This window comes from Mchenga conophoros, linkage group LG8, assembly GCF_057382185.1.
Source record: "Mchenga conophoros isolate Kocher_MC1m ecotype Shallow Benthic linkage group LG8, M_conophoros_male_GT1.1, whole genome shotgun sequence".
Classification (NCBI taxonomy): Eukaryota; Metazoa; Chordata; class Actinopteri; order Cichliformes; family Cichlidae; genus Mchenga; species Mchenga conophoros.
In genome coordinates this window covers 15,237,090-15,261,751 of record NC_140533.1, presented here as the reverse complement: position 1 = coordinate 15,261,751, position 24,662 = coordinate 15,237,090, and the positions used below count along the sequence as shown (strand labels likewise).

Genomic DNA, 24,662 nt, shown 5'->3' with positions numbered 1-24,662 from the left:
GCTGGAGATTTATATGGACTTCATAGGTTATCTATTCAGCCAGATGAAAGTGTTTAGACTTTACATTCCAGGATTTTCAGAGTTAATATCCTGCCAGCGATAGAAACAATATTTTCACTATAAACAGGTTGAGCTGTCTCAGTGGAGTTCAAGAATGTTTTTATAAAAACTGTCTGGGAAAGTTGAGAAATTTATAACTTTAAAGCACCCTGAAGTGCACGGCTTCCTAACAATTCCTTTCCATCATATTTATATTACAAGTTCTAGTGTCTGTCTATACATGGAGGAAACATCAGATAAGTTACAGTTCCTTTATACTGTGCATCAGTACTATTGCACAAAGTTACAGTACTTTGCAAAAGTCTTGAGTTATTCTTCATTTTCACTTGTATTTTTAAGAAAATTGAAAATAGGTGCCGCAGTTAGTTATTAAAAAGTTTGCAAACATTCATTAAAATAAAGTATATAACACAAAAACAAAGCCTGAAAGCTAATATTGGGTGTGATCACCTTTATTTCTCAACAAAACCTGAACTCCCTCAGGCAGCTTTCTTGTCATTTCTTAAAGTCGTCTTCAGGAATAGTTCTCCAGGCTTCTTGAAGAATGTGATGGCATCAGCCACACAGGGGTAAATCAGTCCATTCTTTCACTTTATTAGTTTGCTTTGCAGTTTTTTCATTAATAAAATTTATTAATCATTTGGTTAAACCTAACACTGATATTATGAGGCGCACACATAGTAGCATTGTGTGGTTTTTCTAAAATGTTTTGTTATATTAATTATGTTTCTCTTTCTTTGAGTTACCTGGGTTTGGGCGGTGGCTGTTTCCTGTCTGGGCAAAAGGTGTGGCTGAGGACTCTGGGAACAAAATGCCTGCTCGGCAGGACCAACCATGGGCTTACCAGAAGCAGGGGTGTTTTAGGTTTAGTTAGGTTATTCTGTGCTTAGCTAATATTAGGCTGTGTCCCAATTCAGGGTCTGCACGCTTGAAGTACGCGCACTACGCGTACTACGTACGGTGCGTACTATAAGTACGAGTGCGGAAGTGAGAGGCTTGTGAAATGGGACGGTCTAGCCTTCGTCGCGCTGTTCAGGTTGCCTAGCAACCATGATACTAACCGCGATGTTACCGCGCCAGATCCGCGGCCCCGAACCGTAGTAAGGAAACCTCTGGCAGTTACTTGACTCGCAGCCGGCAACAGCTTACTATACAGGTCAACTCCGCTAGCAAGAAGATCGAGGGAGGCGTAGGAAACTGCTTTACCGAACCTTTATTTCTCCTCCAAGGCACGAACACCGCGTACAGTGGGCTGAAACAGTTTACTCACAGCGGGCATCGCCGATACAACTTTGGCTGCCGAGGGAGTTATTATATTCCTTTTATTTACTTTCTCTTCGTCTCTTCTGTAGTTAACCGTTACTTTTCTTTTCCTTCTCCGCTCACCCTCACACACCCGACAGGCAGTTCCACTACACACACCCGCATACATTTCCCATCAGGCTTCACCCTTAAAGGACCATGCCTGTAACACTACCCCCACTCTGGATGATAATTAAACCCTTAACATCATTCCAGCACATGAACCCCCCATTAACAAGGAAACATACAGCATTCGTGCCCCCAGTCCAAAAATGGCGATCCTTAGGATGGAACAATCTTGAAGTAGACAACTGTCCATATTTTAAGCACAAGAAAACATAGGATGTACAGGGTTCACTTTGAGGAGGGTGCAAGTCAATGTCCATATCCCGCCCTTCACATAGACAGTATTCATAAAGAAAGACATTAAGGCACTACAGCTGAACGTTTACCCCTATATCCAGCTTTACCTCATTAGTACAAACAGTTCAAACAATAACTTGCAGCCCGTCGACAGCCATGTTGCCAGGAAACAGCAAGACAAACAAGCCCAACAGTACACGTAAGAATAGCCCCCTGTAACAACTCAATTTACAACAGTCATATCCCTTAACATATGTAACATGAACAATTTTTTTTTTTTTTTTTTTAACTACTGAGCAGGGCAGCGATCCGCCTACACCCCGACTCAGTTAGGACATACTAGCCTAGTGACTGACCCAGTCACCAAACATGTCCGGCGCCCGCCGCACACGCTGTGGTCTGGAACGGGGTGTGGACCTGAAGGAAGGGTGCTGTTCTGGTCCTTCAGCCCCATCCATGTAAGGCTGAACAGGGCTGGCTGGCAACCCACTACCATCTCCTTGAGCAGGTGGCGGAGAGCCAGCTCTCAGGGAAGCACCAGTATCTGGTTGATCTGCCCCAGCTGGGGTCTCCCACAAGTCGAAGGGGCCGAAATCAATGTCAGAATCGCTTTCGTCGAGCGCTGGAGGAGGCACCTCGGTGGGTGCTGCCTGGTCGGAGTCTTGGAAGACCCAGCTGTTGTCCAGCGGCGTTCTTGAGTGATAAGGCTTGAGTCTGTCGTGATGAACCACTTTAGCCTTTGCTCGGGGCCCCTTTTTAATGCAGTAGACTAAATCATCCAACAGGCCCACTACGAAGTAGGGGCCCTCATAGGAAGGCAGAAACTTGCGAACCTTGTGCCGCACTCTCTTGGTCCCTTTGATCAGATGCCACACTGCAGCGCCGACTGGATACTGAACTTGGCAGATATTCTTATCGTACTGTTTCTTAGCGCGCTCAACAGATTTCCCGAGAGCCTCCCGTGCCAGTTGGTGGGAAAGCTCCAGCCTTTCCCTGAGTTGCACCACATACTGTGGTGTAGTGCAGTTGGGGGTGTCGTCGGCCGGCAGACCCGCGACCAGGTCAATAGGCTCGGTTATCTCTCGGCCCAGAAGCATCATGTTTGGGGTCAATCCTGTGGAACTGTGCTTAGTTGCCCGATAAGCCATGACAGCATAGGGGATCATTATATCCCAGTCCCAGTGGCAGCGCTCCGCGGTGGTGGCTAAGGCCTTCTGCAGGGTAGCATTAAAACGCTCTACCTGGCCATCGGACTGTGGATGAAAGGGCGTGGTGCGTGTCTTTTTGATTCCGAACAGTTCACACATCCCCTGGAACACAGCCGACTCAAAGTTGGTGCCCTGGTCGCTATGCAGAGACTGTGGGGCTCCATATCTACATACCCACTCCGCAACAACCTTTCCTGCCACCGTGGGCGCTTGTGCATCGGGGACTGGATAAGCCTCCACCCACTTGCTGAAGTAGTCTTGTACCACCAATATGAATCGGTTATGCCTTTCTGTTTCGTTCAACGGTCCCATCAGATCGACTGCAATCCTCTCCATGGGGGCGCCAACACGTACCGTGCCCATCGCTGCCTGGGGGGTTTTTGGGGGCCGCGCCCTTTCAGCACAACTGGTGCAAGTGCGGCACCACAGGGTCACATCATCTTTCATGTTGTACCAGTAGTACCTATTCTTCAAGCGTGCCAGGGTCCTTTCTGCCCCAAAGTGGCCACCCACTGGGCCATCGTGCATCTGCTGCATTACGGAGTGACGATAGGCGTGAGGCAGAAGGATTTGGGGGAAAAACACATTACTTTCTGTACAGTGGAATTTCCTCACCAGCACTCCATCTTTTAGGTACAGTCTCTTCCACTGCGCCCAGTAGGCTTTGGTTGCGGGGCTGCATGCCGCTACATCGGCCCAGACGGGCCGACCTTCCCCTTTTTCCTTCCATTCCCAAACTGGGCCTATATCCACATCGTTCTTCTGGCTAGCCAAGAGCTGTTCTGGGGTCCAGCCACTGAACAAGCTAGTGTGATGGGACTCATCCACCCGGTGGATATTTGGGCAGGTGTCGTGGCTACTACTGGAACAACAGTCCACTGCTGCTACGGGTGCACACTCTGGTTCTGCTACCCGGCTTTTCCCATCGGTACCATCAGGCCCCACTACCCCCACTGGGGGCTGCCCTGGGGGGGTCATGCTGGTACCACAGTCCTCTAAGTTACACTGCACACCTTTATGCTCGAACCGGTCGCTGTTGATGGTGGGCTCTGGGAGTGTGCACGGGCATGAAGCGCGGCAGGGTCTCCTGGAAAGTGCATCCGCATTCTGGTGGTTTTTCCCAGGTCGGTGCAGCACCTGGAAGTTATACTCTGCCAGCTTCTCCAACCAGCGGGCCAGCTGGCCCTCGGGCTCCCTCAGCCTGGTCAGCCAGCGGAGGCTGCTATGGTCAGTCCGGACAGTGAACGGCCTACCCAGCAGGTACTGTCTGAAGTGGGAAGTGAACGCCACAACCGCCAGAAGCTCTCGCCTGGTCGTACAATAGTTTTGTTCGGTAGCCGACAGCCGCCTGCTCCCATAGGCCAAGACCCGCTCTTCGCCCCCTTGCACTTGGGAGAGAATCGCTCCAATCCCACAATTGCTGGCATCAGTGTCGAGGAAGAAGTCACCCTGGTCCAGTGGGTAACCCAGGACAGGGGCTGCCGTAAGCCGTCTTTTTAATTCCTGGAATGCTCCCTGGCAGTCGGCAGTCCAGTTAAAACGGGCATACTTCTTAGTAAGTTCGTGGAGGGGTTTAGCCACTGTGGCAAAGTCCTCCATGAACCGGCGGTAGTATGAGGCTAAGCCAACAAACTGACGCACTTCTGTGACGGTCCGCGGTGCAGGCCAGTCCGTCACCTGCTGGACTTTCTGGGGGTCCGTGGAAATACCTCCAGCAGAGATGATATGGCCCAGATAGGCCACCTGCTCCCGAAACAGGCAGCATTTAGATGGCTTCAGTTTTAGGTTGGCTCCACGCAATCTGATGAACACTTGCTCGAGCCGCTCCAGCATCTGGGTGCTATCCTGGCCCAGGACAATGATGTCATCTAGGTACACTAGGCATGTCTCCCACTGCAGCCCAGCCAGGACTCTGTCCATAAGCCTTTGGAATGTGGCCGGTGCGTTGCACAGTCCAAACGGCATCACATTCCACTCGAACAATCCCTTACGGGTACAAAATGCAGCTGCTTTTCGGGCTCTGGGGGTCATCTCTACCTGCCAGTACCCTGAAGTCAGGTCTAGTGTACTGAAGTACTTGGCAGTAGAAAGCGTGTCAAGGGTGTCCTGGATGCGTGGCAGGGGATAAGCGTCTTTAAGGGTTCGCTCATTTAGTGGTCTATAGTCCACGCATAGTCTGGGACTCTGGTCCTTCTTCTTCACCATCACAATTGGAGCAGCCCAGCCGCTATTGCTAGGTTGAGCTAGCCCAGCCTCCAAGCTCTGCTGTACTTGCTGGTCGGCCGCTATTTGTTTGTCCCCTGCCATCCTGCGCGGCGGGTGCTTAACTGGTGGCCCTGGCGTGGTCAGGATGTCATGCTGGACAACACCAGTGCGACCAAGGTCATTCGGGCCAGTGGAGAAGACATCACTGTAGGACCTCAGCAGGCCTGCCAGATCGTAGCGGGCAACGTGAGTCAAACCGGGGCTGCTCTCGGCGTAAAGGGCCTGCAAATGGCTTGGTACAGAAGCAGGGGGAGTACCATTAAGTTCGAGGGCTGCCAGGACCCTTGGTGGGCGACCCCCCGACCCCTCCAGGACCTGCACGGGCTGAAGAACCCCTGCCACGGCACCACGCTTTAAGGTGACAGCTGCGGCCCCAGGGTTAAAGACTCTGATTGGGATGCTAGAGGGTTTACTAGGTTGCACAACTGCGTGAGCTACCAGTACTTGGTGCTTCTCCACAAAGCCCTTTGTAGGGCTTAGCATCATGTCTCTATGGGCGGCACAGTGGGAGCTGGAAAACCCGGGGACCACATACTCGCAGCCTGGTTCCAAAACCGTAGTGCGTGCCACCCTAACAACAAGCACCTGGGGTCGAGGGCCCACGCCAGAACATGGTATCTTTTCATTAAACAGGGTTATCTCTTGGCGGCCGTAGTCTAAGCAAGCGCACGATTGTTGCAGGAAAGGGTGCCCCAGAATAACTTCAGTGCCTTCAGCCATGTCGGCCAAAAGAAAGTCTACATTTTCAACACCGCTCCCCACCTGTACAGGCAGGATGACCTCGCCCAGAACGGCCAATCCCTCTGGACCAATGCCTTGTAGAGTCTGAGCAATGGATGCCTGCACCTGAGGTCTTGACTCTGCGGGGATGGTGTTAAAATAGTGGAGGGGCAGCACATTCCGCCGTGCACCAGAATCCAGCAAGGCCCGTATTTCCCGTCCCTGTATTGCTATCTGGACACACATCACATCTTGGCCTCCGTTGTGGAACACTGTGCCTGGGTCAGGGGCTGGGCCTCTAGCAGCTTTTACAGGCTTTTGGGCAGGTGAGCGAGGAGAGGGGCAGTTCCTCTGTAGATGTCCTATGCCGGAGCAGTTATGGCAAACAGCCTCCTTCCTGCTTGACCTGTTAGATGTGCTCCAGCTTTGGCGCCCACGCTGGATAGGTCTTTGGGCCCTCTCCGGTGGTTCATAACTTAGCATATGAACACTCTCCCGTAATGCAGCTGTTCGGGTCCCCTGTGCTGTAGAGACTCGTGGCCCTGGCTGCATAAGCTGTGTGACTGCCCTGGCGGCCCTTTTCGTTGTCTCGAACCTGTGGGCGATTTCATAGGCTCTTGCCAGGGTGCGTGGTTGTTCTTCCAACAATTTCTGGACCATTTCAGCATCTGCCAAAGCATTAGTGAAGATCTCTACAGCAATGCAGTCCTGCTCCAGCTCGGAGCGGTTGGCATACACAATGGAAACCTTCTCGTATATATCATCTCTGAGGGTGTGCAGGGCCTCACCTGGTTTCCGGATTCTCTGCCGTAGCTCAATGCCAATGGCTGCTGCATGCTCTGAACACGGCCCATAGGCAGCCTCCACCTCCTCCACAATCCTCTGGTAACTCCAGCGAGCAGATTTGGGGTTTTTGTGGATTATGGCTCCAGCTGCGCCCCTCAGGCTGAATCTCAGTTGGACAGCCATGGTGTTCTCCGTCCAGCAGTTGGCCTTTGCACAGGTCTCGAACTGATAGAGAAAGTCTTTCCATGACCCTGACCCATCGAAATGGTCTGGTTGTAATGTGGGAATTTTCTCCTTGCCCCTCGTCTGTCCATCAGCACTACAATCTGCAAAACCCCCGTCTTGCACTACACCAGGAAAACAGCCGCGTGGCCCTGGCATGGCTTGTTTTGAACTGTGACCCTGGTCATGCTTGCAAAGCCCACACCCCCCATCTGGTGCTGGTATTGCCATGCGAGTTGTTGGGGAAAAATAGCCCTGAGCTGGCATTTCATAGCTGTACTGCGCAGGTTGGGGTATACCCGGCATAATGTGTAGCTTCGCTGGCTCAGTAAACGCCGTTTTTCTAGGGACACTGCAGGTACAGTTCACGGCGGTGAATGGCTGGCTGCATGGCCGAGATGTAACAATCCGAGGTGGGTGATCATGCGAGCCATGCTGTCCCACTGTGAGCGGTGTAGATGCAGTGTTACCAGGGCCTCCGCAGTCTGAGCACTGCAACTGCTTAAACTCACTGCACACTGCATTCTGCTTCGCTATTGGTGTTAAGAAAGGGTTGGTGTGAGCTGAAGGTGGCGGGGTGAGATGCCATGCAGCCTCAAACTCCGTCGTATAGACTGCTGCTATGCTCGCCGCTGGCGTTAACTCTATGTCCGTGATGAAGGGGTTGCTGCTGTGGATTCTATTGTTTACATAAGTGGCACGGTCCACATTAGCTGTGCCACTCTCTGGGGTTTCTGGCAAAAATGGGTTGCTGCTCTTACTGAAGTACATTCCCATGCCATCCCCTTCAGCATCTCTCGGAGCCGCCATTTTCTCTGTCGTCCGAGGGAAAAGAGAAAAAGAAAGTTCGCTCCCTCTCTCTCGGCGCTTTGCGGAGTTTTATCCCGGAAAAGAGCCCCCAGTGTTACCGCGCCAGATCCGCGGCCCCGAACCGTAGTAAGGAAACCTCTGGCAGTTACTTGACTCGCAGCCGGCAACAGCTTACTATACAGGTCAACTCCGCTAGCAAGAAGATCGAGGGAGGCGTAGGAAACTGCTTTACCGAACCTTTATTTCTCCTCCAAGGCACGAACACCGCGTACAGTGGGCTGAAACAGTTTACTCACAGCGGGCATCGCCGATACAACTTTGGCTGCCGAGGGAGTTATTATATTCCTTTTATTTACTTTCTCTTCGTCTCTTCTGTAGTTAACCGTTACTTTTCTTTTCCTTCTCCGCTCACCCTCACACACCCGACAGGCAGTTCCGCTACACACACCCGCATACATTTCCCATCAGGCTTCACCCTTAAAGGACCATGCCTGTAACAGCGAGAAACGTTACATACAGCTTTGTGTAACAGAAATGAAGGAGAAAAAATGTTTTGTTGGTCATTCATTATTGTCATGACATCACTTTGATTAGTTGAGTATCTGAGGCTGAGACCACAGGACTGTAAAACATGATTGTTGGGCTTCATTTCTGTGCTGAACAGTTATTTCAAGATTAGTTAGTAAATAACAATTAGCTAATGTTGTTCATGAGACTAAAATCATCTCACTGTGGTAATGTAAATATAATATGGCCAATATTATAGTATTGTCAGATTATTATGATACATATATATATATATATATATAGATATATATCTATATATCTATATATCTATATATCTATATATCTATATATCTATATATAATGACGTAATGACGTAATCACACTTAAAATGCGTACTTCAAGCGTGCAGACCCTGAATTGGGACACAGCCTTAGTGTGTGTTTTTGTTCCCCCCCCCCCTATTGTGTGTAAATGGTTTGGCCAAATCATTATAAAAGCTACCCTCATGTGTCTTTGTAATTAGGTCAGTTTGTGAGTTAAGTTGTGTCTCACTTTGTTTTGTTTAAGCTTCTGTAAATTCCTTTTTGTAGAGTTATATTTAGTTGACCTCTTTTATGGGCCTGCTAAGTATGTTTTTGAATTTTGTTAATTTTGGACTTTTTGAGGGTTAAAATAAAGAAAACCCTTTTTGAAGATACTTTTTTGCCTGTGTCCTCTTTGCTTTGGCTGCTTGGTCCCTCACAAAGAACATTAAAAGCTCTTCTTTGGATGTTGGCTGACTTCTGTTCTCTGTCAAGGTGATCCCACACTGCTTCAATAATGTCGAGGTCCGGGCTCTGGAGGAATAAGGAAATATTTTGTTCTATCCCTGTCAAACTGTCATCATTGGCATTTTTCATAAATTCAGCAAAGAAATGTTTTTTAACCGTAAATTGATGGCACACTGTCATATCTTCATTAATAGTACCGTTCCTGACTTGAATACAACTAGCTTTTCTGCTTTACCACAACCAGTTATGCCTGAGGTGGATCTGAATCCTCCGTTGGACACAGTACAACGGTCTTTGTCCGCCTCTAGTGTGCACATAAATTTGTCTTTAGGCAGAAACATACTGATAAGAGCTGGATCCCCCTCGTAAGGAGGTCACTGGCTCAATTGAGCTGTGCAGAGATGCTGGAATCCGTGTCATTATGATCACTGGTTAGTGTCATGGAGAGCTTTTTTATTATACCATTCTTATAATCAGAAAATCGGATCTTTCTGTTCTGCTAATACACAATCATACAAAGTTGTTTTTATTCTCCGGAAACTGTCCTTTTTACAAGGTTTCCACTCATTTTCTCCTTCTCCATGTGTCAGGTGACAACAAGGGAACTGCTATCGCTATCTGCCGTCGCATTGGCATCTTCGGCGAGGACGAGGATGTCTCCGGCAGGGCCTACACCGGACGTGAGTTTGATGATCTGCCTCTCCACGAGCAGTCCGAGGCTGTGCGCAGGGCTTGCTGCTTTGCCCGTGTGGAGCCGTCCCACAAGTCCAAGATCGTTGAGTTCCTCCAGAGTTATGATGACATCACTGCCATGGTAAGAGCCCAGCAGTGCAGGATGCAAACTAAACCTGTTACCGACACAGAGGTTGTGTTAAAGTGTTGTCTGGTGGTTGGTTTGTCTAATGCATACTTCATCTCCTCCAACCGCAGACTGGTGATGGTGTGAACGATGCCCCTGCCCTGAAGAAGGCCGAGATCGGCATCGCCATGGGCTCTGGCACTGCCGTTGCCAAGTCTGCCTCTGAGATGGTCCTGGCTGACGACAACTTCTCTTCCATTGTGGCTGCTGTTGAGGAGGGCAGAGCTATCTACAACAACATGAAGCAGTTCATCCGCTACCTCATCTCCTCCAACGTCGGTGAGGTCGTCTGGTGAGTGACCTGTTTGACACACACTCTGTACAGCTACACATCTTTCTTTTTGTCTCTGGCTTAACTTCAGCCCATTACCCTCCCTCAGTATCTTCCTTACCGCTGCTCTGGGTCTGCCCGAAGCTCTGATCCCCGTCCAGCTGCTCTGGGTCAACTTGGTGACTGATGGTCTGCCCGCCACTGCTCTGGGCTTCAACCCACCTGATCTGGACATCATGGGCAAACCCCCACGCTCCCCCAAGGAGCCTCTGATCTGGCTGTTCTTCAGATACATGGCCATTGGTGGTAAGTGGAACTGGGTGAGTTTGTATGGATTTTGATTGAAAGTAGGTACAACAGTTGTCTACACTGACACGATCCACCTACACTAACAGGATATGTCGGTGCTGCCACTGTTGGTGGCGCTGCCTGGTGGTTCATCTACGACCCCACTGGCCCCGGGGTCACCTACTATCAGCTGGTGAGTGTTTTTCCTGTTGCTTTCCACTAAACACAGATGTAGAAATTTACTGATCTTCCTATCCGTGCAGTCACACTTCATGCAGTGCCAAGATGAGAACGAGGACTTTGAAGGCCTGGAATGTGAAATCTTTGAGGCTGCTCCTCCCATGACCATGGCCCTGTCTGTACTGGTCACCATTGAGATGTGCAATGCTCTTAACAGGTACTTCTTTGAATGTGATAGAGGAGGATGTAGCTTGTAAAAAAAGAGGTTTCTTCATGCAACAGATATATTCTGCTCTCACATCTCTTCTTCTTCTTCCTCTTCAAGCTTGTCTGAGAATCAGTCTCTGGTGCGCATGCCCCCATGGAGCAACTTCTGGCTGCTCTCTGCCATGACCCTGTCCATGTCCCTGCACTTCATGATCATCTATGTTGATCCTCTCCCTGTGAGTCAGAAGTTCAGTTTGAAAATCTTTTTTGTTTTAGAAGCTCTAGTTTATGTGGATTTCCTCCGTGGGGTTCAGCTTCATCTGACTTCCATTCTTTTCCTCTCAAGATGATCTTCAAGTTGACCCATCTGTCAGTGGAGCAGTGGCTGGTGGTCCTGAAACTTTCCTTCCCCGTCATTGCCATTGATGAGGTGCTGAAGTTCTTCGCCCGCAACTACGTTGAAGGTAAGCAGCACTTTTATAAATCCACAAGAACAAAAATAAACAGAGATCTGTCCCAGTTCCTAAGATAACAGATAATAGTTTTACTTAATCATTCATGCATTACTACCATCATCTTTTCAGACTATTTATTAATATTTTAACTTATTAAAATTAACCTAGCCTTTATCTAATTTCATTTTAATTCAATCAGGTTTGATTCTGTGTTTTTAATCTGCCTGTTTTCACTTCTCTCCATTCATCATTAACTCACGTAACCCGTTTGTTTTTGTCCATTTCCAGCTTAAATTCAGCCAACCCATCACCATTAACCTGTAACTAAACCAAGGTATTCCAAGGCTCACACTGCAGTGTGTAGCGCTGTGTAGAGACTGTTTGTCTGTTTGTGTATTTGTTGCTATTTCAATGTATTCAAGCTGTTATCAGACTCACTGTGACCTCCGGGGTCTCCTCACTACTCATTCATTGAAAATCAAATTGAAAAACATTGGGTATCATGACTTCTGTATGGGGAGACCCTCGAGTGTGTTGATCTGAGGTTTCTGTTTATTGGTTTTTGTTTTTTTCTTCATGAGATCACCGTGAGCAGGTGAGTAGATCACTTTGTATCTCACCAAGGTTACCTTTTATAATCATTATATAAACATTAAACAAATGTTTTTTCTTAGCACTTTATGATATAGCTGTAAGCAGATAAAAGGTCTGTGTGAGTATTAATTGTTCCCTTTGTCAACAGATTTTACTCTTAATCTCTTTTACTGTTAGCATTATGTGTAGTTTTTTCCTCTAGAGCTGCAATAAACTCCAAAATAATTTATTACATGTTTATATGAAGCTTATAAATAATAACAGTGACTTTTTCATAAAGTAAGCCCCACATTTAAAATGCTCTCCCTTGTAAATAAAGGCTTAAATTGTCTTAAACTTCTTAAACTAGCTTATATTTCTGAAAGAAAGTCATACTGTGAAACTGTTCTTTGTTCTCCTTATGAAGACAAATCGGGGATGTAGCTTTTTTTATGTTTAAACCCTCAAACTCTGGAACCTACCTTCAAATATGAAGTCTAACAATAATTTCAAGCAGTTCTTAAAATACACCTTTTTAATGAGACATTTAGCTAATGTTTCCACTAAATAATAGATCGCTATACAGCCTACGAGTGAGCTCAGCCACATTTAGTGGTCTGGTAAATAAAGAGCATGTGCATTTTGTCTTTGTCAGTATCATGTTGGCCTCCTACTTCTGTCGTGTCAAAGTTTGTTTGTTTTCATATTTCTGTTTATATTCGACAGGATTTTGTGCAGAATTTAATTTTATGTATTGCTTACGGATAAAGTGCTTAAGAAATTTAAGAAAACACAACTATTTTACAAATCTGTAAAGTTTTTACATTTCTTTGGGGGGTTTAACCAAGTTCATGTTCTAATTTGAGCCAACACACCAGACCTGACTGAGAAGTCAAAAGCTAAGTGAGGGTAACTGTGGTTCAGGGGATTGGGAAGCGCTTCTGTAACCGGAAGATCGCCAGTTCGATCCCTGGGCTCTCTGTCCTGGTTGTTGTGTCCTTGGGCAAGACACTTTACCCTACCGGTGTTGGCCAGAGGGGCCGATGGCGCGATATGGCAGCCTCGCTTCTGTCAGCCTGTCCCAGGGCAGCTGTGGCTACAACCGTAGCTGCCTCCACCAGTGTGTGAATGTGAGAGTGAATGAATAGTGGCATTGTAAAGCGCTTTGGGTGACTTGAAAAGCGTTATATAAATCCAATCCATTATTATTAAACACTGAAGCTAATTTTCTGTTCAGCAATGTAAAAAAATAACTGTACTGGCAAAAAAGTAAGTAAAGTCCTCAGTAAGTAACTGGCATTTGAAGTAATAATGTGCTTTATTATTTTGTAAAACAGTAAATTTATAAATACACGAATGACAATATTTCTTTTTTAGCATCAAAAATATCATTTTGATTAAAGGGCTTGTGTATAAAGGCTGATTAACCAGACCAGAAATATTAAAAAATATTTTAGTAAACTAACAAAACTGTTAATTTAGGGCAGCTGACCACCCTTACCTTGGTGGTCTTATAAATTTTTAAGCACTGTGTATTTGTGTGTCTGTGTGTCTGTGTGCGCGCGCGCAGGTGTCTGTTTATATGTATGTATTTCTGATGCATTGCTTGTATTTTGTAGTTTTAATATGTTTTTATGCTTGTGACGTCCTTTGATCCTCTGCATGCCATATTGAGCTGTACACAAACTGAATTTTGTGAAGCCCTGTCACTTTAAGTTTGAGAGACGCTATCAAAGTGTCATTCTTCTTATCACACGAGAAATCACGTAGTTTTCCTTTGTTTACCAAATCACGTGTCTCTGGTCTCTGCAGCAGGTACAGAAGTTAAATAGAGATGTAGAAGAAGAGGATCTTCAGGGCTGAAGAGAAAGAAGCGGAGGAGAGAGAAAGATCACAGCCAGAGAGGGGAGCCATAAAGAAGAAAAAGACTGAAAAAAGAAAACCTTATGGAAAAAAAACAAACAATAAAATTTGTTTAAAATCTGCAATAAAAATAGTCTCTGTATAAGGAAGGAGATTGAATTAAAATGAGGGGAAGTATCCTGATTAACCAGATAAAGCAGTAATATTTATGATTTTATTCTAAGAAGTAAAGTATGTATTAAAGGTGATTATTTTTTTTGTTAACCTTGGATATTCTCAGCTGTTGTGTTTTTGCGTCCTCTGTCCATTTTCATATGACTGACTTTCCAGCTCATTACTTTGATTCTAGTCTTCGTTGCTCGTGTCTTGTGCAGCCTCCCTGCTTTAGCTGGGCTCTGTACAGTGTGGTGTAGGGTTGTTTAAAATGACTTCATATGGGCAGAAAAACCACTTGCTTTCAGCCGCCAGCGCTCTCTATAGGCACCATGCGGTCAGCGGACTCAGTTGGAGGTCTCGTGACATAAAATGGGCATGTCTACTCAGTCACAACACTTTTGGTCTTATATATTGTTTACTTGATAAGCTGCAATAAAGTGATGATTAAAAACTTGTGAATTTATTGTGGAGCATGTTTTTATTGGGAGTACATTTAGATGACCTCCTCTGGAAATGCCACGAGGATGAGTGATTACAGTGTTCAACATCCATACATATTAAATGTGAGTCAAACCATTTTAATTTTATAGCAACTATTTTGGTTTTTTTAGCCCATGACGGGTTTTTTTTGTTTTTCGCTTCTGCTGTTTAAGCGTGGCTCAGCGACAGTCATCAGTCTTTGGTTTGCACAGCGAATTCCAGAAACCCCCGGATCCATTAGATGAGGGTCCTGAACGGTATGTCGACGTCCTTCATCTGCTTTTCATAGTCTTCATCAAACAGCTTTGATTGCTCAGCTGTGAAATGGTTTTTCCAGTCACCCACTTCACCTGCATATGAAAAGGAAGACAATTTTGTTAAGTTGGAAAATTTATGCTAAAGCCTCTATCAATGTTTTTGTTTTTTTTGTTTTTTTGCACAAATGAATAACTGACTGGTGCTTAAAAAATGTTTTCCAAAACAGTCATATGTAATGCCCACACAGTGTCTCATTTACCGCTAATACATTTATTAAATTATAACATGTAACATACAACATGCGTGTAAACACTGTTCACATTTTGTATCACTGTGGATTTTAAATCAAAAACTGCAAAGTGCAGAATTCCAGCTTGAACTGCTCCGGATGTTTTTCAGCCATTTTTATATGTAGTCATTAGATGATTGATTGACAAGCAGTTTCTTGAGGCCATGAAATTTCAGAACTTATCAAACAATCCTTTTATTTAAAATCATGTACGTTTGTTAAACTCATTTTAAGCCTGTGAAAATATGAGGTTATCTGTATGACTAGCTGTAATGTTTAGCCCCATACTTTTTTAAAAACCTGGACGTCTGCATTTCAGTTACATCTTGACTGTTTGAGTTAAGATCCACTGTGATGTGTACAGAGGTAAAACTCCCAAAACTGTATCTTTGTTTATAGATGTAATTATATTGTGCTGATTAAATACTTAATGACTGGTTTGTTAAAAGTGAGGGGGAAAAACTGACCATATAATTGTTGCAGAAGCCCAGGCTAACGATGCCTTGTTTGAACTAAAAATCCTCCAAAACTTTAAATCGATTCTAGTTAATATCTGCCAACAGACTTATTCATTTGAGTGTTAAGTTGTTGTAATGTATAAATAAAATAGAAGCGAGAGCTCAAAATCCAGGGACCTCTAGGGGGTGCCCCTGCACTGAAGGACAGGTAGCAGAGCAGTAATTGCTGCCTTTGAGGAGCTCAGACTGTTCACAAGTTGATTTAACCTTGTGACATTATTACATGAAGATATTTGTGTGTCTGAGACAAATATAGGTGTTCATGACATTTTAACTGCCCTACGTAAGGCACTCACTGGCGACTGAGATTGACTTTCCTGCATATCTTTAATTTAATAGTGCACCTTTTCTCATGAAAGGAGAGATGGACTGGTCAAACACCGGAGATGGAATGCAGGAGTAGTTGGCCATCGGGTTCTCCTTCATGTTTTTAAAGGAGGTGAGCTCCACGATTTGGCTGACGACCTCATCGGAGACCGACAAGTCCAGGTACTTCATGATGCGCTCCACTTCACGCCGAGGATTCTGGGAAAATAAATGTGACAGAGTATGTGCGGAGATTATTAATTTTTAAAATTCATTACAGATGTTCAAACAGATAAAACAAGAGGGGGTGTCACCACATTACGACTGAAAACAGCAAATACCTGAAGGTAACGGAAAAAGTAAAATCATAAGAAGTGATAAACAAAACACTGCAAACCGGTGAGGAGAGATTACATAACGGAAATCAAATTGGGAGAAGCTGTTAAATGGGAGTTCTTCCTCCTCACTGTGGACAACTGCTCACAGCAGATCATTGCCCTGTTGGGTTTCTCTCTCTAACACTTCAGGGTATTTAGCTTACAATATAAAGTATGCTGATATTTATGAATTGACTGGTCATGTGAAAAAGGATGTTTATCATGGGATTCTGTGCAGTCCTGTGAAAAACTAAGTACACCTTTACTGCTTCAGTTGGTAGAAGCAAGCTAATTAAATGCGCTTGATTAACTGATCTTCAGGAAGTGTGAGCACCTCTATAAAAGGTTTGCAAATACAGCATATCAACAGAAAATGGTAAATGGCCTGCATTTATATAGCGCCTTACTAGTCTCTAAGGACCCCAAAGCGCTTTACATATCCAGTCATCCACCCATTCACGCACACATTCACACACTGGTGACGGCAAGCTACATTGTAGCCACAGCCACCCTGGGGCGCACTGACAGAGGCGAGGCTGCCGGACACTGCCGGACACTGGCGCCACCGGGCCCTCTGACCACCACCAGAAAACACCTCATACCAACTGTTAAGTAATCTACAGTTAAATGTGAAGCCATCTGTCCAATAGGTAAAGTTTCACTGAAATTAGATCATGCAAAAGGACAATGGCCACAAGCACAGCAGCAAATCTACCACAAAAGGGCTGGGAAAGAAAAGAATAAAGGTAAGCAATGGCCGATCAAAGTCCACACCTCAAACTAACTGAAACCTGGGTTTAAATAAAGGTCTGCAAACATCAATGAACTAAAGCAACGCTGTAAGAAGGGTCCAAAAGTCTTCCATAACGATGTGAGAGACCGATAAGGTCATACAGAAAACCTTCACTTCAGGTTATTGATGCTAAAGGTGCTTCTACAAGCAACTGAATCACTGGGTGTTTTCCACAGGACTGTGCAGTCCAACTTTCTCTGTCGTGCAACTAATACATATATACAGTTCTTTGAACAATATCTCAAAGTATTTTTTTAATTTATATTGAATGTCTTTTAAGAGTATGGTACATTTGTTTTTAAATCTTCAGAAATAGGAGATTTGCCGGTAGTCACATTGTTTACAAAAAAATCTGCTCTTTCTTTTCAGCTGTATGTCAGACAGTTGGCATTACTTTTCTTTTTTTTCCTTTATACATGAAGCTGGTCTAAATCTGCGTCTATAACAAGGCTTCCTAATCATTCAATCTCAGCTTTACATATGAGATCAAAGGAATGCGCTGCGTTTATTACGTTTGCTTTGAAGAAGGTTGCGCAACATGCTTTGGTTATAATCCACGTGTTCTCCTCACCTCTTTCATGTCCTCGTAGAAGAGGTACAGAATATTCCTCTTTTCTCGCTCCAGCCAGTAACCTTTCACATGATCATACCAGGAGCCCCATGACACTGTAGAAGCAGAGCAAAGGCCATTCATTCAAGCAGCTTTGATGAAAACATTTCTCCTACTCCAGTCCAGGTTTATGCTGAGTGTATGTTTATATTTACGGCTATCGTAAAGCCTCATTAACAGCTTAACATCAACATTTATGACAGTAGGTATTTTAGTAACTGTCGGCTGATAAGAGACTGATAAACTTGACCACCTTTAATGACTTTACAGCTGTGTAACTGCAGAGCTGATGAATTATTGCAAAGTGATGAATTATGATTACATAATTCATCATTTCTTTATTTTATACTAGGAAAATTAAAAGTACGTACAGTGACTTATTGACAGATGTGTCATTCTGACTAGCTTTAATATCAATATTTGGTATGACCACCTTTATTCTACAATACAGGCAGCTTAATTTCTTTCAGTAGTTTTCAAAGATACTTCTCTTGCTTTTTGAAGGACATTTAAAGATGTTGGCTTCCTTTTGTTTGGTTCTCTGACCTTCAGAAAACCTGAAGAACTATTGCTCAAGACCACTTAAAGTTAAAGGGCTCCTTGAAAGCAAAGCATAAAGAAATAAGGGTTGGGTCAAAAGTTTACACATCAGTACACATTTGCATGAACGGTACATGTTTTCAGTTCCTGGCAAACTGACAAGCCTCTGATTCTTATGAACAAGTTTCATGTTTGTGCCTTGAGCAGTCGAGCGCAACCAGTGAGCCAAGGTGGAATATGAGTTTATGCATGTAATGTTTGAACTTTGCCAGATTTTAGATCTGATTTTACCTGATGAACCTGCACACCCACTCCAATCCCTGGAGGTTATCAAAAGTAGCAAATCAGTCAAAGACTGACTGAACCAAAGTGCAGTCTGAGCTCCTCGGGAGGTCCTTCATATCAGCTGCTGTAAGCCCATTTAATGCACAGTACTAATAATATGAGTTTTCCAAAATGTTTGCATATTTTCATGTTAGTTACTGGGTGTTTTATTTATTCATAAATTATTAACTTTATTAGGAATTAATATTGTTTATGTCAGTGTTTATGGCATGTAAATGGCAATGTAATTTCCTGCAAACAAAGGATCTATCTTTGAATCTGATTAACTGACGGACCATTAAATTTGTTAAATAAATCAAGCCCAACGAAACCTATTATGTACATTTCCACCATATTGTGTTTTATGAAAGGACACCTTTTTGTTCCCTAATCTTCACCAAACTGGCACAGATGCTTTAATATGTTCCAGTCAAATCAGCAGCAAAGCAGCCAAACTGGTTATATGTCACCAAGATTTTGATTTCTATCACAACTAAACACTCTCCTCTCAACAAGCTGAGAGGAGTCAGGTAATAATTCACTTTGCATTACCCAACCCAGTGACTTCATTTATAGGTAGTTAACATATATCCAATTGTTAATATAAAGACATTTCAAAAAGTTATCATTTAATGACCCTACAGCAACCATTTAAGTCTTTTTCTAAGGAAATCATTTTTTTCCCATTCTGGAATGAATGCATTGAAATTTAATAAAGTTGTGTGATTGGTTTCATACTTACTTACAAAGCAAACTATGTTCCTAACAAGGCACATATGGTGGGAAAAAAAGCACAAAAGAAATAGCAGTAAAGAAGCAGCTTTTTTATGGCTGTCATGATGAAGAAATATTCCATTTATTTATATATTTTTAAAAAAAAAGGTTACATTTTCATCCAGATCCTCCCAAGATATGCGCGCTACAGCCACTCAGGGTGCAACTAATCTTATCATGACCACTCAAGCATAAAAGGCAGTTACACAAGTTGTCATAGTTTCCATCCACCATCACGTATTTTGTTCACAAAAGCCTCCAGGCAACCAAAGACGCTGCTTTGGTGGGTAAACATATAGGGCTATTGATGGCTTAGAATAGGTATGAGGACACAGAGGGAAATATACTTACGCTCTCCTTGCATAAACTTGTGGATGTAGCCACCAAAGGGCCCTGGCTCAGGCTGGGTCTGATTCATAAGATCAAAGTAGTAGTAGCTCACCAGGTTGTCTTTGGCATTGCGTGCCACGTAGATCGACTTCCCACATAATCAGGAGGAACACAAAAAGATATTCACAGTACAGAGAACATGTTATTTGATGAGATTGTGTCTAGCATGGCATTCGTAACCTCCCACCTCATTTATGTGCCGTATCATGAACCTTTTACCTTCAAGCTGCATGAGTTTTCTGTCTAGTAAGAAGCAATAAAATGAGGAATTTCTACTCTCACTGAAGTCTGATAGACAAGAAGTCTCACCTTGCATTTGTTTTCCCAGAATCCAGGAGGCACCAGCTGAAAAGGAAGATGTGTCTTGATAACTCTCGGGGGATCCATTTTTTCCAGAAGATCAAGACCTGAGACATAAATCCAGGGAATTGGACACAGGAAAAACTTAACATGTGTATTCCATGATTTCTCATATATTCCAACCAATGGAAACTGCTTATTAGCATTGTTGAATTTACTTTTTTTTTTAACATGATTAAAATAACATTAAACAGGTGAAAAAGTTGACACGGCCATTTAACTTAAGGCAAATTTCCCAAAAAATGTGACAGCAGTATTCATTTAATTCAATTCAATTTTACTTAGCACCAAACCAGAGCAACTGTTGTCGTGATTTCTACTAAAATGACCGAATGACTCAGCATATTGTGAACTAATAGGATTTCACCTTATTCTGAGGTATTTGCAAGATCATTTGTAGTAGCCTACTACAAGAGAATGATATCATCCAGCTATTTTGATGTAATGTCATTTAGCTCAGTGTTTTGTTATACAACCGTTCGCATTAACATGGAGCCTTCCAGGTATCTGTTCTTTGAATAACCAACCTGAATTAGAAGAAGTATATTTAAGTCCTGTTTTTACTTTTTCCCAGATGACTGAAAATGAATAAATACAATATAAAAATGTACCTGACAAAAATAACAAACACAGTAGGGGACCAAGTCTGGATAATCAAGGTAAGAACACCTGAAGTGATTAGAGACTGATGAAACATAGGCATGTTTTGTTGAGTCAACAGTCCAGGGGAGAGAAAGGGTGGGAGGGTAAAGTTCATTATTTTCTTTCTTGTATCTAATGGTTTGGATATAGTGGTAAGTCTAGCACCCCAGTACATTTAAGATTTCCTTAGACAGTAGTAACACTGACTGTTGTGCCAAAACCCTGCAGCAAAACACTACAGCTACTTTTTTAGCTGTCTGTGACTTATTGTTATAAACCTGCCTGTTAGTTCACCGTGACATGCTTGAAAGTTGGCTTCATTGTAAAAATTCAACTGGCTGGTATTAAAGTTTAGTCAAACACAAATAGGGCTAATCTGTGTTGGAAAAGCACAGCTGCGTTCACTGAAATGACCCAACTACAGTAACTTTTGTTGATCGCCTACAGAACTCCAGTTCAAGTCTTTTCTTTGGAGGGATATGCTTATGGGTTGAGAACTCATTGACTCTGATTGGGATGGGAAAAAAACGATCCGTTACAGAAACATTCCTCCTTGACTTGTTTTTGTGAGTTCTGACATGCTACAACTACATGTTAAACCTGCTGAGTCACAGTAGAGAATAAAAACATAGATAAAACACACACCTGAAGGGATGGGAGGTGGGGAGACGATCTCTAGGAATGGACTGCGGACAGGTGTGGGGGCTCGTTTGCAGGCCTCAGCATCTCCATTGTGAAGGAGCAGGTCAACAATTTCCTGGGTCCATGTAGTCCCTATGAGACAGAGACATCAAACGGTGTACTGCTAAATCTCACCACATTGAGTAAAAACATTAACAACAGTCCAACAAACGTCTTTTTTGACACCAGCTACTTAGTAGTGCCACATTACAGCAGATTCCACAGTCTAACAAATTAGTCCAGAGACTGAAGGGCAGGAAAAGTAGCCTGTCTTTGTTGTTTGTTTGCTTAAATTATAACTCTCACACTTCATGAAGGCGTAATTACAGGATTAGTCTAGAGTTACTGGTGTTTTCCTTTATTGCCTGCTTGTTTAAGCAGTTACACACACACAATGTTTTGGTAGACTTAGTGGAAAAACTACTTAACAATCAAGTAATGGAAGAAGAAGAAAGCATTAACACCACAATGGAAAAATATTTCCTCACAAGTTAAAGTGCTGCATTAAAGAGAAAAGGGAAAGTGTGCTTCATTTTCTATGCTGTTTTGGCAGTGCAGTCCTGCATATTTTCATGTAACATCTGAATTTGCAACAGATAAGGAAAATGCACAGTATTTTTCTCCATACCCGTGAGTGGAAGTGTAAAGTGTTAGAAATGTAAGAACGCAAATAAAGCTGCTTGAGATCAGTACTTTGTGTCTAACACTGTTTCTGAGTACCTGCTTTGGGGTAGGTGGCGATGAGGAGGTCCGATGGATCGGGACGAAAAGCCCAGATGCTGTCCCAGTTGTTGGCGATGTAGTTCATGAGAGGCACTCCTCTGACTGGGATGAGAGGGAAGCGTGTGATGGAGGAGCTGGCCTTATGAATAGCCTCGCTATAAGTCATTTCTTTCTCCTCTGACATTTTTTACACTGCCAAAAGCTGCCTCAAGGAAATCTAGAACAGAGAGCTAAAATCTGCCTCTTTTAAATTGAAGAGAAAAAAAAAACTTCAACAAACTCCCGAGGTCCTGCCTTCAGCTGTCTGTGTCAACCACTCACTGCTGATTTGCCAATGAGCCACATAAATCCCAGCTTCTAATGGTCCTGTTCTTCCTGATTGTCAGTCCCACAGTCAGCGTGTTTACTTCCTTTTTAAACTGTCATTATCTCCTCCTTGCATGATCCCGGCCAACAGCAGCGCTGCCTTGTTTCCTCTTGATTTCTTGTGGTCTGCAGCGTAAGTCGCCTCCCAGATCTGAATGCGGGAGCAGGAGTCTCTCAGCGGCCTCTCAGAAACAATGAACTCCCAGCTGAAGTCTGAGTGCCTCAGTCACTTTAAAACGTGTTTCTTTTTGCCCCTCTTTCTATCTTTGTAAGCTGGCTCCCTGAGTGCTTGTACCCAGGTTCTTATCAGTCTGCGATCACAGGAACTTGCACCAGCAGACCTACACTAAAGTGCCCTTATGTAACGTTCCTAGTTACGTATGAATTCCACTTTTCCTCACAATACTGTCTTGACTGCTTCCTCTGTAATCTGAGGAAGGAAAAAGGGAGGGTCGCGAAAAATCCTGCAACCCACAGAGAGGTGGACTTACATGTGGAGAGTACAAATGAAATGGATTTAAACTTCACAGTTAAATGTGTAACTCTGTGTAAAACACTCTGACCACTTGCGTTTCTTGGTCTTTTAACAGAGTTGTGTTCATTGATTCACACTTTTTAATCACAATCAGAAAATTAGTGGCCAATCTTTACAAAAGCACATTTGGACTTTGATCCTTCAAAGTAAACAAAATGTTGACCTAATTCCAGTAAAAGAGTGCATGGCAGGGGTCTCATTTCATATTGTATTGTCTTACAAGAAGAAAAATGTTCTTGTGTAGACACGCTGCTGGAGATTTATATGGACTTCATAGGTTATCTATTCAGCCAGATGAAAGTGTTTAGACTTTACATTCCAGGATTTTCAGAGTTAATATCCTGCCAGCGATAGAAACAATATTTTCACTATAAACAGGTTGAGCTGTCTCAGTGGAGTTCAAGAATGTTTTTATAAAAACTGTCTGGGAAAGTTGAGAAATTTATAACTTTAAAGCACCCTGAAGTGCACGGCTTCCTAACAATTCCTTTCCATCATATTTATATTACAAGTTCTAGTGTCTGTCTATACATGGAGGAAACATCAGATAAGTTACAGTTCCTTTATACTGTGCATCAGTACTATTGCACAAAGTTACAGTACTTTGCAAAAGTCTTGAGTTATTCTTCATTTTCACTTGTATTTTTAAGAAAATTGAAAATAGGTGCCGCAGTTAGTTATTAAAAAGTTTGCAAACATTCATTAAAATAAAGTATATAACACAAAAACAAAGCCTGAAAGCTAATATTGGGTGTGATCACCTTTATTTCTCAACAAAACCTGAACTCCCTCAGGCAGCTTTCTTGTCATTTCTTAAAGTCGTCTTCAGGAATAGTTCTCCAGGCTTCTTGAAGAATGTGATGGCATCAGCCACACAGGGGTAAATCAGTCCATTCTTTCACTTTATTAGTTTGCTTTGCAGTTTTTTCATTAATAAAATTTATTAATCATTTGGTTAAACCTAACACTGATATTATGAGGCGCACACATAGTAGCATTGTGTGGTTTTTCTAAAATGTTTTGTTATATTAATTATGTTTCTCTTTCTTTGAGTTACCTGGGTTTGGGCGGTGGCTGTTTCCTGTCTGGGCAAAAGGTGTGGCTGAGGACTCTGGGAACAAAATGCCTGCTCGGCAGGACCAACCATGGGCTTACCAGAAGCAGGGGTGTTTTAGGTTTAGTTAGGTTATTCTGTGCTTAGCTAATATTAGGCTGTGTCCCAATTCAGGGTCTGCACGCTTGAAGTACGCGCACTACGCGTACTACGTACGGTGCGTACTATAAGTACGAGTGCGGAAGTGAGAGGCTTGTGAAATGGGACGGTCTAGCCTTCGTCGCGCTGTTCAGGTTGCCTAGCAACCATGATACTAACCGCGATGTTACCGCGCCAGATCCGCGGCCCCGAACCGTAGTAAGGAAACCTCTGGCAGTTACTTGACTCGCAGCCGGCAACAGCTTACTATACAGGTCAACTCCGCTAGCAAGAAGATCGAGGGAGGCGTAGGAAACTGCTTTACCGAACCTTTATTTCTCCTCCAAGGCACGAACACCGCGTACAGTGGGCTGAAACAGTTTACTCACAGCGGGCATCGCCGATACAACTTTGGCTGCCGAGGGAGTTATTATATTCCTTTTATTTACTTTCTCTTCGTCTCTTCTGTAGTTAACCGTTACTTTTCTTTTCCTTCTCCGCTCACCCTCACACACCCGACAGGCAGTTCCACTACACACACCCGCATACATTTCCCATCAGGCTTCACCCTTAAAGGACCATGCCTGTAACACTACCCCCACTCTGGATGATAATTAAACCCTTAACATCATTCCAGCA

At 43.8% G+C, this 24,662-nt stretch overlaps 3 protein-coding genes across 3 annotated transcripts; 1 reads left to right on the top strand and 2 right to left on the bottom strand.

Moving 5' to 3' along the window:
• Positions 1-1,580: 1,580 nt before the first annotated feature.
• On the bottom strand, positions 1,581-7,736 carry LOC146568445 (uncharacterized). Its single transcript, XM_085283524.1, has one exon. The coding sequence runs from the start codon at positions 7,734-7,736 to the stop codon at positions 2,070-2,072; it is 5,667 nt and encodes a 1,888-aa protein (XP_085139650.1). The 3' UTR covers positions 1,581-2,069.
• Positions 7,737-9,369: 1,633 nt separating this feature from the next.
• LOC146568444 (sarcoplasmic/endoplasmic reticulum calcium ATPase 1-like) lies at positions 9,370-13,978 on the top strand. Its single transcript, XM_085284504.1, has 9 exons — positions 9,370-9,444; positions 9,604-9,827; positions 9,944-10,164; positions 10,253-10,449; positions 10,539-10,624; positions 10,695-10,828; positions 10,937-11,054; positions 11,165-11,282; positions 13,659-13,978. The coding sequence occupies exons 1-9, from the start codon at positions 9,435-9,437 to the stop codon at positions 13,676-13,678; spliced, it is 1,128 nt and encodes a 375-aa protein (XP_085140630.1). The 5' UTR covers positions 9,370-9,434; the 3' UTR covers positions 13,679-13,978.
• LOC146568443 (sulfotransferase 1C1-like) lies at positions 13,756-22,714 on the bottom strand. Its single transcript, XM_085284502.1, has 7 exons — positions 21,928-22,714; positions 21,172-21,300; positions 19,834-19,931; positions 19,486-19,612; positions 17,458-17,552; positions 15,755-15,935; positions 13,756-14,695 (listed from the first exon to the last, which is right to left on the bottom strand). The coding sequence occupies exons 1-7, from the start codon at positions 22,112-22,114 to the stop codon at positions 14,583-14,585; spliced, it is 930 nt and encodes a 309-aa protein (XP_085140628.1). The 5' UTR covers positions 22,115-22,714; the 3' UTR covers positions 13,756-14,582.
• Positions 22,715-24,662: the final 1,948 nt, after the last annotated feature.

Excerpts from the sequence above, each read along its gene's own strand:
- LOC146568445 (XM_085283524.1), bottom strand. The coding sequence starts at position 7,736 with ATGGCGGCTCCGAGAGATGCTGAAGGGGATGGCATGGGAATGTACTTC.
- LOC146568443 (XM_085284502.1), bottom strand. The coding sequence starts at position 22,114 with ATGTCAGAGGAGAAAGAAATGACTTATAGCGAGGCTATTCATAAGGCC. Across the intron at positions 19,613-19,833 it reads TCTGGGAAAACAAATGCAAG|TCGATCTACGTGGCACGCAA; the intron begins GTGAGACTTCTT and ends TTATGTGGGAAG. Across the intron at positions 14,696-15,754 it reads CTCTCCTTTCATGAGAAAAG|GTGAAGTGGGTGACTGGAAA; the intron begins GTGCACTATTAA and ends TTTCATATGCAG.
- LOC146568444 (XM_085284504.1), top strand. Across the intron at positions 10,450-10,538 it reads CAGATACATGGCCATTGGTG|GATATGTCGGTGCTGCCACT; the intron begins GTAAGTGGAACT and ends CTACACTAACAG. Across the intron at positions 10,829-10,936 it reads ATGTGCAATGCTCTTAACAG|CTTGTCTGAGAATCAGTCTC; the intron begins GTACTTCTTTGA and ends TTCCTCTTCAAG.